The sequence below is a fragment of the Pygocentrus nattereri genome, chromosome 15 (assembly GCF_015220715.1).
Source record: "Pygocentrus nattereri isolate fPygNat1 chromosome 15, fPygNat1.pri, whole genome shotgun sequence".
Classification (NCBI taxonomy): Eukaryota; Metazoa; Chordata; class Actinopteri; order Characiformes; family Serrasalmidae; genus Pygocentrus; species Pygocentrus nattereri.
Genome location: NC_051225.1, coordinates 34146301 through 34160571, shown reverse-complemented (window position 1 = coordinate 34160571; position 14271 = coordinate 34146301). Strand labels below are relative to the sequence as shown.

The 14271-nt window shown below is 36.8% G+C and overlaps 1 protein-coding gene across 2 annotated transcripts in view; it reads left to right on the top strand.

The window, feature by feature from the left end:
• ntrk3b (neurotrophic tyrosine kinase, receptor, type 3b) overlaps nt 1-14271 on the top strand; it is a 140187-nt gene that overhangs the window by 66384 nt on the left and 59532 nt on the right. For both annotated transcript variants that reach the window (XM_017699525.2, XM_017699523.2), the window contains exons 5-7: nt 2051-2205; nt 3781-3923; nt 4010-4151. In XM_017699525.2, coding sequence (XP_017555014.1) covers nt 2051-2205; nt 3781-3923; nt 4010-4151 — 440 coding nt within the window. The remainder of the gene's footprint in view (nt 1-2050; nt 2206-3780; nt 3924-4009; nt 4152-14271) is intronic.

Here is a 14271-nt window from a genome sequence, read left to right as displayed (position 1 = left end):
TTTTGTCTGTTGTTGTTTTTTTTTTTTAATTTAATTCTCTTCTTAACCTTGAGTGTCAGGAAACAATGTACACAACTGCTCAAACATAGACCTTCACTATAAAAAGCAAACAAACACACAAACAAAAGGAATTAATGAGGCCATGCCAAATCCCAGCAAAGTCCACAAGTCCATGTGCAGACAAATTGGTCAAGTCATGATTCACTTAGACATGACAGACGCTCAGAGCTTCTTAGATTCATGTAAGAAATTTCATTACATGTGTAACTCAAGTCAGGATTTAGAGAGCCACAAGAATGCAACGCACATCAAGTAATATTAACCTAAAAAAGGGAGATGAAACATCATAAACAAAACAAAGGAAGAGCTTCAAAATTCAGAGACTTCCATTTCATTCATTTAATTTCCATTCAAAATGGCCATTCAGGACAAGTTATTCATTTTTCATTATCAAGAAAAAAGCAGAAAGCATTTAACAGAAAATTACACCAAATATCAGCATTTTCAGTATTCAGTGTGTCCACTCTTTACCTTTATTACAGCTCCCATTCTTTTCAGTACTCACTTTTAGTTTTTTTAAACATTGTGACCCATGATTCCTATCAGCACCACTGTAAAGAAGTGACTTGAATCATTTTCTCTACAATGATATATAATAACTAACCAATTGTAATAACTGGACTAGACATAAATGTGTATAATTTTAGTGTTTCACTTTTATTACGGCTTCAGTTCTTTTTAGACAACTCTCTTTCAGGTTTTAAAAGAAATCTGCAGGGATATTTTTCCATATCTCCAAAGTTCAGTCTTAGAAGTTTAGCATTTTCTGGTTTTTACGATCCCACGGAACCCCAAGCACATTCAGTGATGTTGAAGTGTGGACTCAGTCCATTGCTCTGTGCAGGTTCTTTGTTTGATTTGCAAACAAACATTTTCTTCTTTTATGACTATTTACTTTTTTTCAGGGGGTCTTCTTGACAGGTACACATCCTTTCAGACCCAAACAGTTGAGTTGTCTTCTCAGAGTTGTATTAGATCAGATTTTCAGATCTCAAGCAAGAGTGGAGATGATGATTGATGGGTATTTTCAAAAGTATCTCAAAAGTATTAAGCACTGTTTATCTGATAGGGAAACAGTCTACTAGTCTGCCAGTCTTACCCAGCTATTAGTAGTCCCACTATCTGTTTTGTATATACATATATATTTTTAAATCCAGTTTTGTAAACTCTTATTTTACCACTTATTTTCCTTTGACCTTTCTCCTCCTTATGTAAGTGTATTGCACAAAGGTCTCTTCTTTACGCATTGTAGATGCACATAAGAAAGAAATGTGTAGTTGTTTGCGTGAATGTTTGTTTGAAGGAGAACATATTGTTAGTGAAATCAGAGTTTTCTGTTTTCTATTTTAACTGGAAATTAAATAAATGGTAAAAAAAGGGTTGTCTGATCATTCACTCTCAACCCCAAACCCTAAACTCTTGAACCCAACCCTAGCCCTGTTTCTAGTCCTAATCCTAGACGTAATGATTTTAGGTTTTATCAGAGTTTCATGGGATAATTAGTTAATACTTTAAGCATTTGTAAATAATGTATTTTGCACTGTCTATAGAAAGTGGGAACATCTTAAGTGTTTTTGTTTTGTTAGTTTTCCCGAATTGTTATGAATCATCTACATTTGTGCATTTGGCAGACACTTTTACCCAGAGAGATTTACAGTTCCGTCTTGTTTCAGAGGTAGGCAGAGGTAGTCTTGCCCAAGGGCTCTTATAGGTGTTCTTACCCAAGTGGGGAATTGAACCCTGGTCTGACACATGGAGGCTGCTCTGTTCATCATTCTGGACATATGTGACATTTAATGTTTTATGCTATCTACATTTTTTTGGATACAAGCATTATGTCTGCATCTATATTGTTTTTATATTATATTTATGTTATTCCAAACTTTGGAACAGTTGCATGTAGGTTCTCTCATGTGAATACAGCCTAATTCATATGATATTTAACTGTTTATTACGATTAACTGCATCTGTCTCTTGGTTCTATGTACAGGAGGCTGGAGGGGATTGTGTTCGATTGTGGCTGTGAAATTCGCTGGATCCAGCTGTGGCAGCAGAGAGGAGAAGCAGGCTTAAACACCCAGCAGCTCTACTGCAAGAATGGAGCCTATAAGATCCGCCTGCGGGCCATGAGCATTGCTCACTGTGGTATGACACTGTTTGTGAACAATTTAAATACCCAGCTACAGTGTAAACTAGGTATTAAAAGGAATAGATGTTCAAGGACTTGATTTGACATGTGAACACATTACTTTTGGACCTTAATTGGCCTATCAAGTGCGTAGTTTGGTAGCAACTGTTGTGAAATTGGACAAGCTTAACAGCTGGCAGAAATCCCATTGAACCTTCTGTCAGAATATATGAACAGAGGGATGGGCAATATAGCCAAAATAGCATATCACAGTAGTTAAACACATTTTCACAAAGGAAGATGCATATTACCATATTTTGACCCGCAACCACATTTAAAAACCGCCATAAAAAGTTTTATTCAACATATAACATAATGCTGCAATAAATCCAATTAAACGGGGCTGAATATGCTCTGATTTCCATGAAACTTGGAAATATCCAAGATACTCTCAGAAAATGTACTGTATAACATGACAACAAAACTTATCACCATAATGATAAAATATCATCATATCACCCAACTATATATGAACTTGTGATGTAATCATTTCAAAAGATTTTTTTCTACGTATGTGAACGATTGCACTGTAGGGATAGTTTGGGTGTAGTTTTATATGTATTCAAGCTTATATTAGCATGGTGGCAAGCTGTCTAGTTTCAATTCTAACAAAATTATATAATTTGGTAGTGTAGCATTTCCAAATTGGAAACATTACGTAGTGAAGTGAAGGTGAAAATTTCTCATTAGGTTAAATGGGATTTCTCTAAAAGCTCGTCCAGCCTTGAAACTTTGAAAATTTGGAAACTTCAAAAGAAAGCTATTACAGCATTTAGGTGAAGATGCACGCCACGTTTCAGTGAAGATGCTTTCAAACTTCAAGTGACGTATCTCTCCCTATAGCTCCCATATGTCAAACAAAAGGCCCAATCCCATCCGGCCTGTGAAATTATTTTGATTTTCTATTAAAATTAGCCCGTTTCACAATGCACTGCGCTACAATCCCCAGCATGCACTGTGATGTGCGCTCTCACCCCTCCCCCAAAAACAATCTATGGGACAGTGTTTATGCAACAATTCCACACAATTCTACACAATTCCACAGCAGTCATACTGTATCAACAAACACAGTAGCTGTGTTTCAGCTCAGCAGCTCAGAAATCCCAAGAATGAACAAAGAAAGGAAGTAAAACATGCTAGGTGACTAGATCGAGCACATAGGTAGTTTTAAAAGACCCCCCACTTAGGGACGTTTAAAGAGGTTTAACAGTAGCCTATAAATATATATATATATATATATATATATATATATATATATATATATATATATATATATATATATATATATATATATATATAAGCAACTGCCGGTTCAGGTTACAGCAAAATGTTACTTTTAAAAACATGGCCCACAGATTTGTTGAGATTTTTCAGTATGGCCCTTTTAGTGATTGAGTGTGACAGTCCTGCTCTAGCTCCAGGGTTTTGGCAACAGCACTACAGATTCTTCTTCTTCAGTCTCATTTTTTTCTTTTTTTTTTGTTTTTTGAGATACTGATACTGAACTTGAGCTTTTCTTCTCTCTGGTGCAGACCTTCCTGATATCAGTGTAACTCATAGTAACCTGACTGTGATGGAGGGAGACAACATCACGGTTAGCTGCAATGGTTCAGGATCTCCATTGCCTGATGTGGACTGGACCGTGAACGGACTTCATTCTATCAACACACATCAGGTGAATGCCAGTCACTTGCTGCATGCTCATAAATGTGCATTTTGTACACTTTTAAACCTAATTATCTCATGCTGTGTGTTTTCTAGTCAAATGTGTATTGGCCAAACATTCACTCCATCAACCTCACTCTTGTTAACGTGAGCCGGGATGACAATGGCTTTATACTGACCTGCATCTCGGAGAACATGGTCGGGATGACCAATATATCTCTTCAGCTGGCAGTGCAATGTAAGTCCCTTTTACTCTTTTTGGTTTTCTCACATTTTATTATGTAGTCACTGTCAGATTGAAACCTCGTATTTATAAAATTGTAACTTTACAGGAGAGGGATAAAAACGTACTTAAATTTCAACAGAAGATAATGCAACATTTATTTCTGAGCATTTTTGCCACATTTCTACTTGTTTCATTCATTATAAAATGTTAATACAGTTCAAACAAGCAGCTGTCTTTTTTCAAATTCTGTGAATAAAAATAAGAAACAAAAATGGAGATATGAGACTTTGTTCTCTTTCTTGAGAAGTAGGACAAGCACTTTTTATAGAATGGCGTTGCTGCTCTAAATCATTTTATTGATATGTAGAAGTATAGATATGTATCAGTAAAAAAATTAATTGCATTGGAACTTGTGCAAAATGAACTTCTGTATGGCAAATTTACTTGAACATACCTAAATGTAGTTCTGTATGTTTTTGTAGAAGTTGATTCAACACAAGTGCTTTTACTGTCTGCTGCAAAAGTAAAGCCTGGTCCCTAGGGATGCACTGAAAGATTAGAAATTCTACTACTCGCAGTAGTTCTACTAACAACTAGGGCCTCATTCACCAATATCACCAATACATTTTCCCTAAATGTGTTCTTGAGAAAGGTCTTAGGAAAAAGTCTACATCACATTCCTGATGTGTTCTTAAACTGCGGACTTGTTCTCACCTTTGTGCTCTTGAGTGTGAGTAGATTAGTACCTGAGAACAAATCCCAAATGAGAAAACATTTGGTGAAAGTCTTTGTGAAAACTGGGTTTTAAGAATAACTTTCGTAATGTCTTTGTTGCCCTAATCTTAAAACAAGTACGATAGATTTAACTATACAGATGCATTGTTTTGTGGTGCCTTCTGCAATAACACGCATGTTATGATAGCTTTAAGACACCAAAACAAACATGAATGACAAAAGAAGAAAGGGTTTGCATTTCTGACAGCAGGAAAGGTATCATGTTAAACGTTTGGTCAGAAATAAACATCCATAATTATTTAAATGGATGGAAAAACAATGCTGATATTTTGGAACAGGAAATTAAACATGGATACAGTTAGGAGCGTCTACGCTGACATGCATGTAAATAAGACTATAAATGGACAAGTCTTTTATACAACTCATGTAAACATCTTGGTTTGGTCCAGTTTCTTAGACTAACTAAGCGTCTGTTGGTCTGTTGTGTGCATGTAAATGTAGGTGTTGACTCTTAGAATTCAGGGACTCTGTCCAACAAGCTCCTGGTCAGAATAAATATTTTTTGGCTCTTGAAACAAAGGCTTGGAACATCTTTTCTTACTGTGTAGCTTTCAGTATTTAGTAGGCGTATTCTCACCATAACAATTTCCACTTACAGTACTGCGCAAAAGTAAGAGACCACCCTTCGTTTAGTTAATTTTTAGGCAATATAGCCACAAGTTAATCGTTGTTTAGTAGCTATATTTAAGAAGATTAGATATAAGAATTTCCACTTGCATCAGGTGAGGAAAGTCAAATGAAAAGACCCGGTAGACCACCAAAACTGACCCTTCAGATAAATAGCAATTAAAGCTTTCGCCTTTGAGAGATCATCAAAAGTGCTTCGGATTACTGAAATTGTGAGAAGCAGAAAATGCAACCAACTTCTAAGACTAAACTTTGGAAGTGTGGAATAATATCCCTGCAGATTTAAACTGAAAGCCAAATCTCCTGAAAAGAATGGAAGCTGTAATAAAGGCAAAAGGTGAATGATGTGATTATTTTGTGTTTAGTTGAGTCATTTTCTGTTTAATACGTTGATAACACTTCATTTGGATAGTTCACTTTATATGCTTTGTAGAAACTTAATTTATTTTCAAGTTACCTTCAAGTAAAAATCTACTGAATTGTCCATAATTTTATATAACTCTAAATCTGGCTCTAATCCTAACTCTAACCTTAACCTCAAACCAAAACCTAAACCCAACCCTCACCCTGGTCCAAATCCTAGCACTAAACCCACCACTGAGTTTCAACAGATAGTTTGTTAACAATATGAACATCTGTAAATTAGATCTATAAAGTGAGATCAGTATGTTTTCTGCTTTTATGGTGCGGAAAAATGAATGACATATCTCCTCAGCAATCAATATACTGTATATAATGGCCATTTGACTATAAATTAAGGGTGATCTCAGACTTTTCCACAGCACTGTACCTTCACACGGTGCATCTAGCCAGTACAACTACTACATATGTAAAAAGATGGAGTAATTTTAGGTGCAACTCAAGCTATTGATTAATTCGGGGTGATGGTTTCATTGCACAAAATGAGAAGCGCTTTACTCACACACATCAGCTCACCACTGAAGATGGCTTTGAAGCTGCTGGCTGCCTTTTGAGATTACAGCATAGGCACAGGAGTCAGTTGTTGTGACAGGCAGCTGCATAATTACATACATTTGGGGGCTATTGAGTCATCTCAGCCAGTGGCCTACCAAGAGCAGGGGCAAAGTGGGGGAAAAAAATCCTTGATCGAATAGCCTCTATAGGGAACAGGTCTTTAAACTGTTATGATGCAATGGCACTATGATGACTTCCTTCAGAGACGGAATCAACAATATTGCTTAAATCTCCTCCTGAAAGAACCGTCCACTCTTCAGCTCTAGCAAAGATATTTAGGCTCAACCATTTGAGTCATAAGGTAAAATTTGGCTTTTAGTCATCCTGTTGCTGTCAGCTTGCTTTTTCTGGCGTTCATGGTGAATTCCACCAGTCAGATTCCTTTCACTTTGTGCATTGGAATTGTGCTGGATTCAGATATGTTTTTGCAACTCAAAGAGAGTGGAATAGGCTCTGTATTAAAACCAGTGCTATGCACATGTTTATCCCATCATTCTTGACACCTATTCAGCCAAGAAAGTCATTTCTGCTCGCTGGCAGTTGTTTTAACAGCTTTTTCACTTGAGTAATGTATCAATTATTTGTTTATACGGCTCTTTGAGTACTCTAATTGAAACATCATGAAGCCTTTGATTTGTTATTCCAATTTAAGCTTGACAAATCACATTGCAGGAGGTGCAGATATGTAGGCTATTTGATGTATTTGCAAAAGCATGTCAGTGCATTGTAGTACATTAATGCATCATGCTCATAACTATATGGAGCTGTCTTCTCTTCTAGTTCTGAGTTTGATGAAAAAGACAAACAAGTAAACAAGACAGTGCCTGTTTTTTTGTTCCCTAAATTCCACCCATTTTAAGTTTAAAATTGGTAGCATAATTCAATCATTGAGAAAGTCATTCAGTGGGTTGTTGTGAAATTGTGCAAATTAAATAAAGAAGTTGCTGGATTTCTCAGAATAATGGACTGGTCACCCTAGAATAACTAATTGAATAGTTAGAGAGAAGCAGAAAATGCAACTAACTTAAGCTTAAGACTGAACTTCGGAGGTATTGAAAAGTATCCCTGCAGATTTTTTAAAAACCTGAATGGAATGGAAAAAGAATGAAAGCTGCAGTAAAGGTGAAGTACTGTTTAGTTATGTGTAGTTGTTATAATTGGTTAGATATTATATTTCATTGTGGAGAAAATTATACAAGTCACTTGTTTACAGTGGTGTTGATAGGAATCAGGAGTCACAATGTTTACAACTTGAATAGCCATGTTATTTACTATCCAAAACTACCAGTGAACCTACATGTGTCTACGGAGTTTTAATATGTAATGTTGATTATGGTAAAATACTGGTAAATCTGAAAAAAAAAGTTTTCTTTGGGGTCTATTTTGCTTTGTAATGCCACTTTGCTGCCATTAATTGGTTTTAAAAGTAAGTTTTACACCCAAAATTTATCTCAGGACTTTTATGAAACTTGTTAGATATCACACGACATATTAATTTAATTGAGGTAGCTTTGGAGGCATTAGGACGTCTGGTTCCTATTACTACCAATGTGAACAATTCTGACTGTAGTTCCTCAAGAATGGAGCTGTAACACCGGGGAGCAATGAGGTGGACGCATGTGCGGAGATAAGCGAGTTTTATTGTGGACAAGTCCAAAATCAGAGTTGAGACAGTCCAGGGTCATAGAGCCAATCCGAACAGATCAGGGTGCAGACATGATAAACAACACAGAACCTCAAACAAGAACCAAACATGAGAATACAATACATACTTTCAACAAACAACAATTCAAACAAAGACCAGCAAACACAAGGGGCAAACACAAAGCTTAAATACAAACAAGGATAACGAGGGACAGGCGGAAAACAGGTGGGAACAATCATGGGTGGAGTCACGAAACAAGGGGCAGGACTGAAAACCAAAGCAAAGAAAACACATGGACTAGACCAAAACACAACTCAAACACATGGACAGGAGGGGCCAATCGTGACAGGAGCATTTCACATTAAACCAATCTGAAGGAAAATCAGTGTAATATTTCTTAACAATAATATTACAGCCTAGGGCTTCCTAACCATTAACTGGATGGACTACAATGTAGACTTGCTGAGTTATTCTCAAGTTGAAGAAGTGTTTAATAAAATTGTAGACCTGACCATTTAAGAGTTTGATTTGCTCTGAGAACTGAATTATTTGATCCAGGAACATGGACACAGACCTTTTGATTCTTAGAAGTCACAGGAGTTGAACATGTAATTCAATATGAATTATTTCACACTTGTTCATTGTTCAGGCAAACAGTAAATTCAATTTGAACTCAATATGTAAAGAGGTATATAATTACAGAATAACATTTGAGCTGTCTAGTTGACCAAAGGTAATGTATCTTGACTCCTGAAGGATAAAGTGCCAGGCAGCTCTGTATATAGTAAAAGCTCACTGTTCACCTCAAAACATTCAAAATGTTGGCAGATTTAAAATAGAACAAGGTGGTAAATGAACTGATAAGCCAATTAACATGAAAACACCCCGAAGCTTTTATATAAGTGTAATCAGAAACACTGTGGGCTCCGAAGGTGAAAAGAATGACGGCAGTTTGAAATTAATTACAGGAATAGACCTTCCCTTATGCTCCAACTTAAAGGGTTAGCTGTAACCAGAAATGTGCGTGTGGCTACTTGCCAGAGGGCCAAGCCCATGATGAGACCCTATTGAGTGGCTGGTCTGGCTGCAGTTTTAATGGCAGTTGGTGTCTCTCACTGCTGAAGACATTTCATGCCCGTGGAATGGCCCGACGCTCAGGAGACATTATGTTCATTAAATAGCTCATGAATTTTAGCCGGTGGGTAGAGGAAGCCATACAGTTTAATCGCCACTTTGACGAACGATGCTGATGGTAAAATAAAGTGACAGCTTCAGCCCGAAGAGGGGCGTTTGGCACTTTTCGTTTTGACAGTGAAATGCACAGGGTACTGCTGTTTTCCTCGTTAAGGAATGATCGTGCACAGTGGTGGATAAGTTTGCTTGAAATGTGCCATTATGTAACATGCTGCAAGGCTGTACAGCTTTGATCCCCGAAGGTATCAGTGTGACTCGGCTAATTAGGACCTTTCCTATGGGAGTAGATTTACTCCTGTTGTACTGTGAATGTGTGTCTGCAGGAGCAGGAAGAGGAATCAGAGGTTGTTGTGTTTTTTTCTTGTTGTGAAGTTTTGCGGTCAACTAGTACTGGGAAAAATGATAATGAGTAAAGTCATGAAAAGAGTGCCATTTGCCACCCATAGCATTTGAGGCAATATACACTATATTTCTAAAAGCATTCAATCGTCTGCCTTCACACGCAAATGAACTTGAGTGACATCCCATTCTTAATCCATAGGGTTTAATATGACGTTGGCCCACCCTTTGCAGCTTTAACAGCTTCAACTCTTCTGGGAAGGCTTCCCGCAAGGTTTAGGAGTGTGTTTATGGGAATTTTTTACCATTGTTCGAGAAGCGCATTTGTGAGGTCAGACACTGATGTTGGACAAGAAGGCCTGACTCACAGTCTCCACTCTAATTCATCCCAAGTGTGTTCTGTCAAGTTGAGGTCAGGACTCTGTGCAGGACAGTCAAGTTCTTCCACACCAAACTCGCTCATCCATGTCTTTATGAACCTTGCTTTGTGTACTGGTGCACAGTCCCGTTGGAACAAGGGGCCGTCCCCAAACTGTTCCTACAAAGTTGGGAGCATGAAATTGTCCAGACGGAGAAGCATGATTCGTCACTCCAGAGAACATTTCTCCGCTCCTCTAGATTCCAGTGACGGTGCTTTACACCGCTATATTCGACGCTTTGCATTGTGCTTGGTGATGTAAGGCTTGGATGCAGCTGCTCAGCCACTCAAACCCATTCCATGAAGCTCTCTATGCTGCTCTTGAGCTAATCTGAAGGCCACATGAAGTTTGGAAGTCTGTAGCGATTGACTCTGCTGAAAGTTGGCGACCTCTGCGCACTATGTGGCTCAGTATCCACTGATCCCGCTCTAAGTCATTTTATGTGACCTACCGATTCGTGGCTGAGTTGCGGTCGTTCCCAATCACTTCCACTTTGTAATAATACTAAAGACAGTTGACTGTGGAATATTTAGTAGTGAGGAAATTTCATGACTGGACTTGCACAGGGGGCATCCTATCACAGCACCATGCCATAATTCACTGGGCTCCTGAGAGCAACCCATTTTTTCACTAATGTTTGTAGAAGCAGTCTGCAGGCCTAGGTGCTTGGTTTTATACACCTGTGGCCATGGAAGTGATTGGAACACCTGAATTCAATGATTTGGGTGGGTGAGTGAATACTTTTGGCAATATAGTATAATTATAGGGTATAGAAATCTGCTAATAAGTGATTTTTAAATCTTAAAAATATTAGTTCTTCATTAATAATTGATGTTATTCCTGCCAGTAACATTAATTTGTGTTTTAATACTGACATATAAATCATAAAGAATTGGTGTAAGTGCAACTGTAGGCAAACCTTGTTTATGCATTTTTCTCTTTGAACTGCTGCATATAAGCTGTAGCTTCTTGACATTGATCCCCCACTTGTCAGGGTAGATTTGCAGCCCTGCTTTTCTAATATGGATATTGAAACCTTGAGTATCAGCCAACATCAGTATCAATCTGGTATCTTTTTCTTTTAAAATAACTGCTTGTTACCAGATTGGATTTATAATATTGGAGGAACTCGTCAATTTATTCTGTTGGATTTTCCCTCTAGTATGTGAAATAGCATTTACTGCTGATATCGGCCCGATACCAGTACTTAAAATCAGAATGGTGCCATCTCTACTTGAAACTGGGTGATTTTCTTTCTGGAGAAGACATTTGATATAGAAATCTGTGAGATTTCAAGAGGCAGTAAGAGCAGCTTTGTCTCTCTCTCTCTCTCTCTCTCTCTCTCTGTTTTGGAAGCCACAGCAGCGCTCTGTAAATAACAGGCCTCGTATAGTCATGAGGGCGCGCAGGGCGAGAAAAGGGTGCTGTAGCATGCTGATTCCTAAATACACGTCATCTGCTCAGTCAGAGGGGGCTTGTGCAACCCCAGCACGATGGGAGGGACGCATCTATCATCAGCACTCATCAGTCAAAGCAGAGCACAAATCACTGGAGGGAGTGAGGGCAGCTGACAGTTATGACGCACTCTCATTTGGATGACAAACAAACGCGCACTCTCATGCAGAGAGCTCACAGACCGCCTTCATTTGAAAAATGGGCAATAACGTAGAGTCTGTGACAGCAAGATTACAAGATTTGCTTTTATTCTTACATTTAACAACTGCTTTTCATTGGAGACCTAATTTGGGAATGTTCAGTGGTGCATATTCAGTGTAAAAGGCTTTTCTTTGAAGTTTTAATAAAAGGTGGTTTTATCACTCTCTCTGGATGCTGAAGTCTTTTTTAATATGTACTCATGTCTATAATCTGTTTGTCCTTTGAGACTTGCCTTGACTGTCCTTTTCCAGTCCAGAACTGATGCACTTGGTTCAGTTCATAAACTAATTATCAATATGTATCTGTATTAAAGACCTATTTTAACATTTTCTTTTTTGCATTAAAAAATCTCCTGCACCTAAAATTTGATTAGGTTATGAAAAATTAATTTGAAATGAATATTACTTCTGTACCAACCCAGATTCAAAATGAGCTTGTCATCTTGAAGCATTCACATGCTTTCTAATATTTCAAGAAGGAGAGCAGAGAAGTCAGTTTTGCCTTAACAGATGTAATAAAAGAGGAGACATACATTACCATTCAAAAGTTTGCTATGACTTTTTATGTTACAATGTTGTGCAAAAGTCAGAGACCACAACTTATTTAAAACACGTACCTCCCAAGTTCAATGATGCTGAGGTCTGGACTGTAGGGTGGACAGTCCTTTGTTATAAGAAGACCAGCAGCTACTTTGTTTGATTATCAAGTGTCTCTCTTGTTTCGTTTATCTTTTAATTATTATTTGAACTCCTTTTGAAAAACGCCTGTTTTTCTCACTTACTTTCTTTTGACTTTCTCTTACTTATGTAAGTAACTTATGTATTTTACATCTAATATCAGAAACATCTGAAATATTAACGTTATACTTAATAGCCATTTTGACTTGAAATTTACTATATATATGTAATTTGATAACATATTGCAGATGCTGTTTGCGGTTTTAAATATGTTGAACACAATAAAAGACCATTTAAATGCTTATTCAATATTTATAAGTATTTATAAGTACAACAATGAGTTATTGAGGATATGTAATATGCTGTAATTATTTTAACTTTTAAAATACAAAGCATTAACTTCATGCATTGTCTTTAGAATCATCCCCAGCTCTGTTCTTCTAAAATTCCTCAAGCTTCTGTGATTTTTAATTATATTAACTTGCACATGACTTGTGTACTAGAATTATCTAATACATTTATCAGCCACCATAATGGTTTGACCTTAGTTTAACATATTGAAATCATTGATTCTGAATTTTTGAACAGTGATGTAAAGAAATATGTGAAAAATCATGCGGAGAGAAATGCAACAAATTATTTGACAAGAAGCAGAGGCAGAGTCAGGCAGGACTAGGCTGCTATCAGCAAAAACAGGACTGTGGGACAGTAGACTAAGACAGAGTAAAGCTGATAAGGGTCCATACCAGCAAACTCAATAATGCAATATCACTAAAAAGAAGCAGTGCAGACTGCACACGGAGGGAATGTATATATGTAAGTATATGAGCTGTAAAAAAAATGAAAACCACAAATGTATATGGCCAAATAAAAAGAGTAGAACAGGAAAACACTCTGACCGTTTTTGCTCAGACCATATGCTACTAAAAGGCTATGATGTTAATGCTGGTATTAAGATCTGACTTGCAGGGATTTTATGGCAGATTAAGATAACCACATGCACTTATGAGGTCAAACTGTCCCCTTTTCATTTTGTTGAAATGAAACAACAACATCAGCCACAGCTTTTTAGGGTGTTAAAGTGGTAAGGCAAGTTTACTAGACTATATTATTTATTTTTTACATATACAAAAACTGATGACTAAACTGACTGCATATAGACTTTGTTCTGAATGTACTTATTCTTGTCACATAAGTCTGTAATATGTTATCAAATTACATATATATAGTAAATTTCAAGTCAAATTGGCAATTAAGTATAACATTAATATTTCAGATGTTTCTGAGATTAGATGTAAAATAACTCACTTACATAAGTAAGTCCTGAACCTGGATTTGTAGGCAATCCTGAAGCTGGAATAACAACCACTGACTTGCACTAAGTTCAAGTAGAATCAAAGTTTGTAATAATATAAAACAAATTTGCTAATTGTATGGTTCTAATATGCTAGTCTTGTGCAATCATAAGCTTTATTATATATGTTTATCAATTTTTTGTTCTTGCTAAAATACTTAAATATGACATTTTCTGCAAATGCTATTTGCTTGGGAAAAAAACATAACTTATACGTTGTGCCATAATTTTGCACATTTTATGTTTGCACTCCCCTGATATTTGGCAAATCATTTTTCATTAATTTGTGATTTTAAATAAATGATTGATTAATAAAAAAAATCGGAAGTGGCTGGAGATGTTACATTAATGTTTCCATTTTAGTTTATTAACACATTGCAAATGCATAATATCTGAAATAAAAGCCAGTCCCCTATCCAGCATACTAGCTACAAGTTAACATGACACTGTA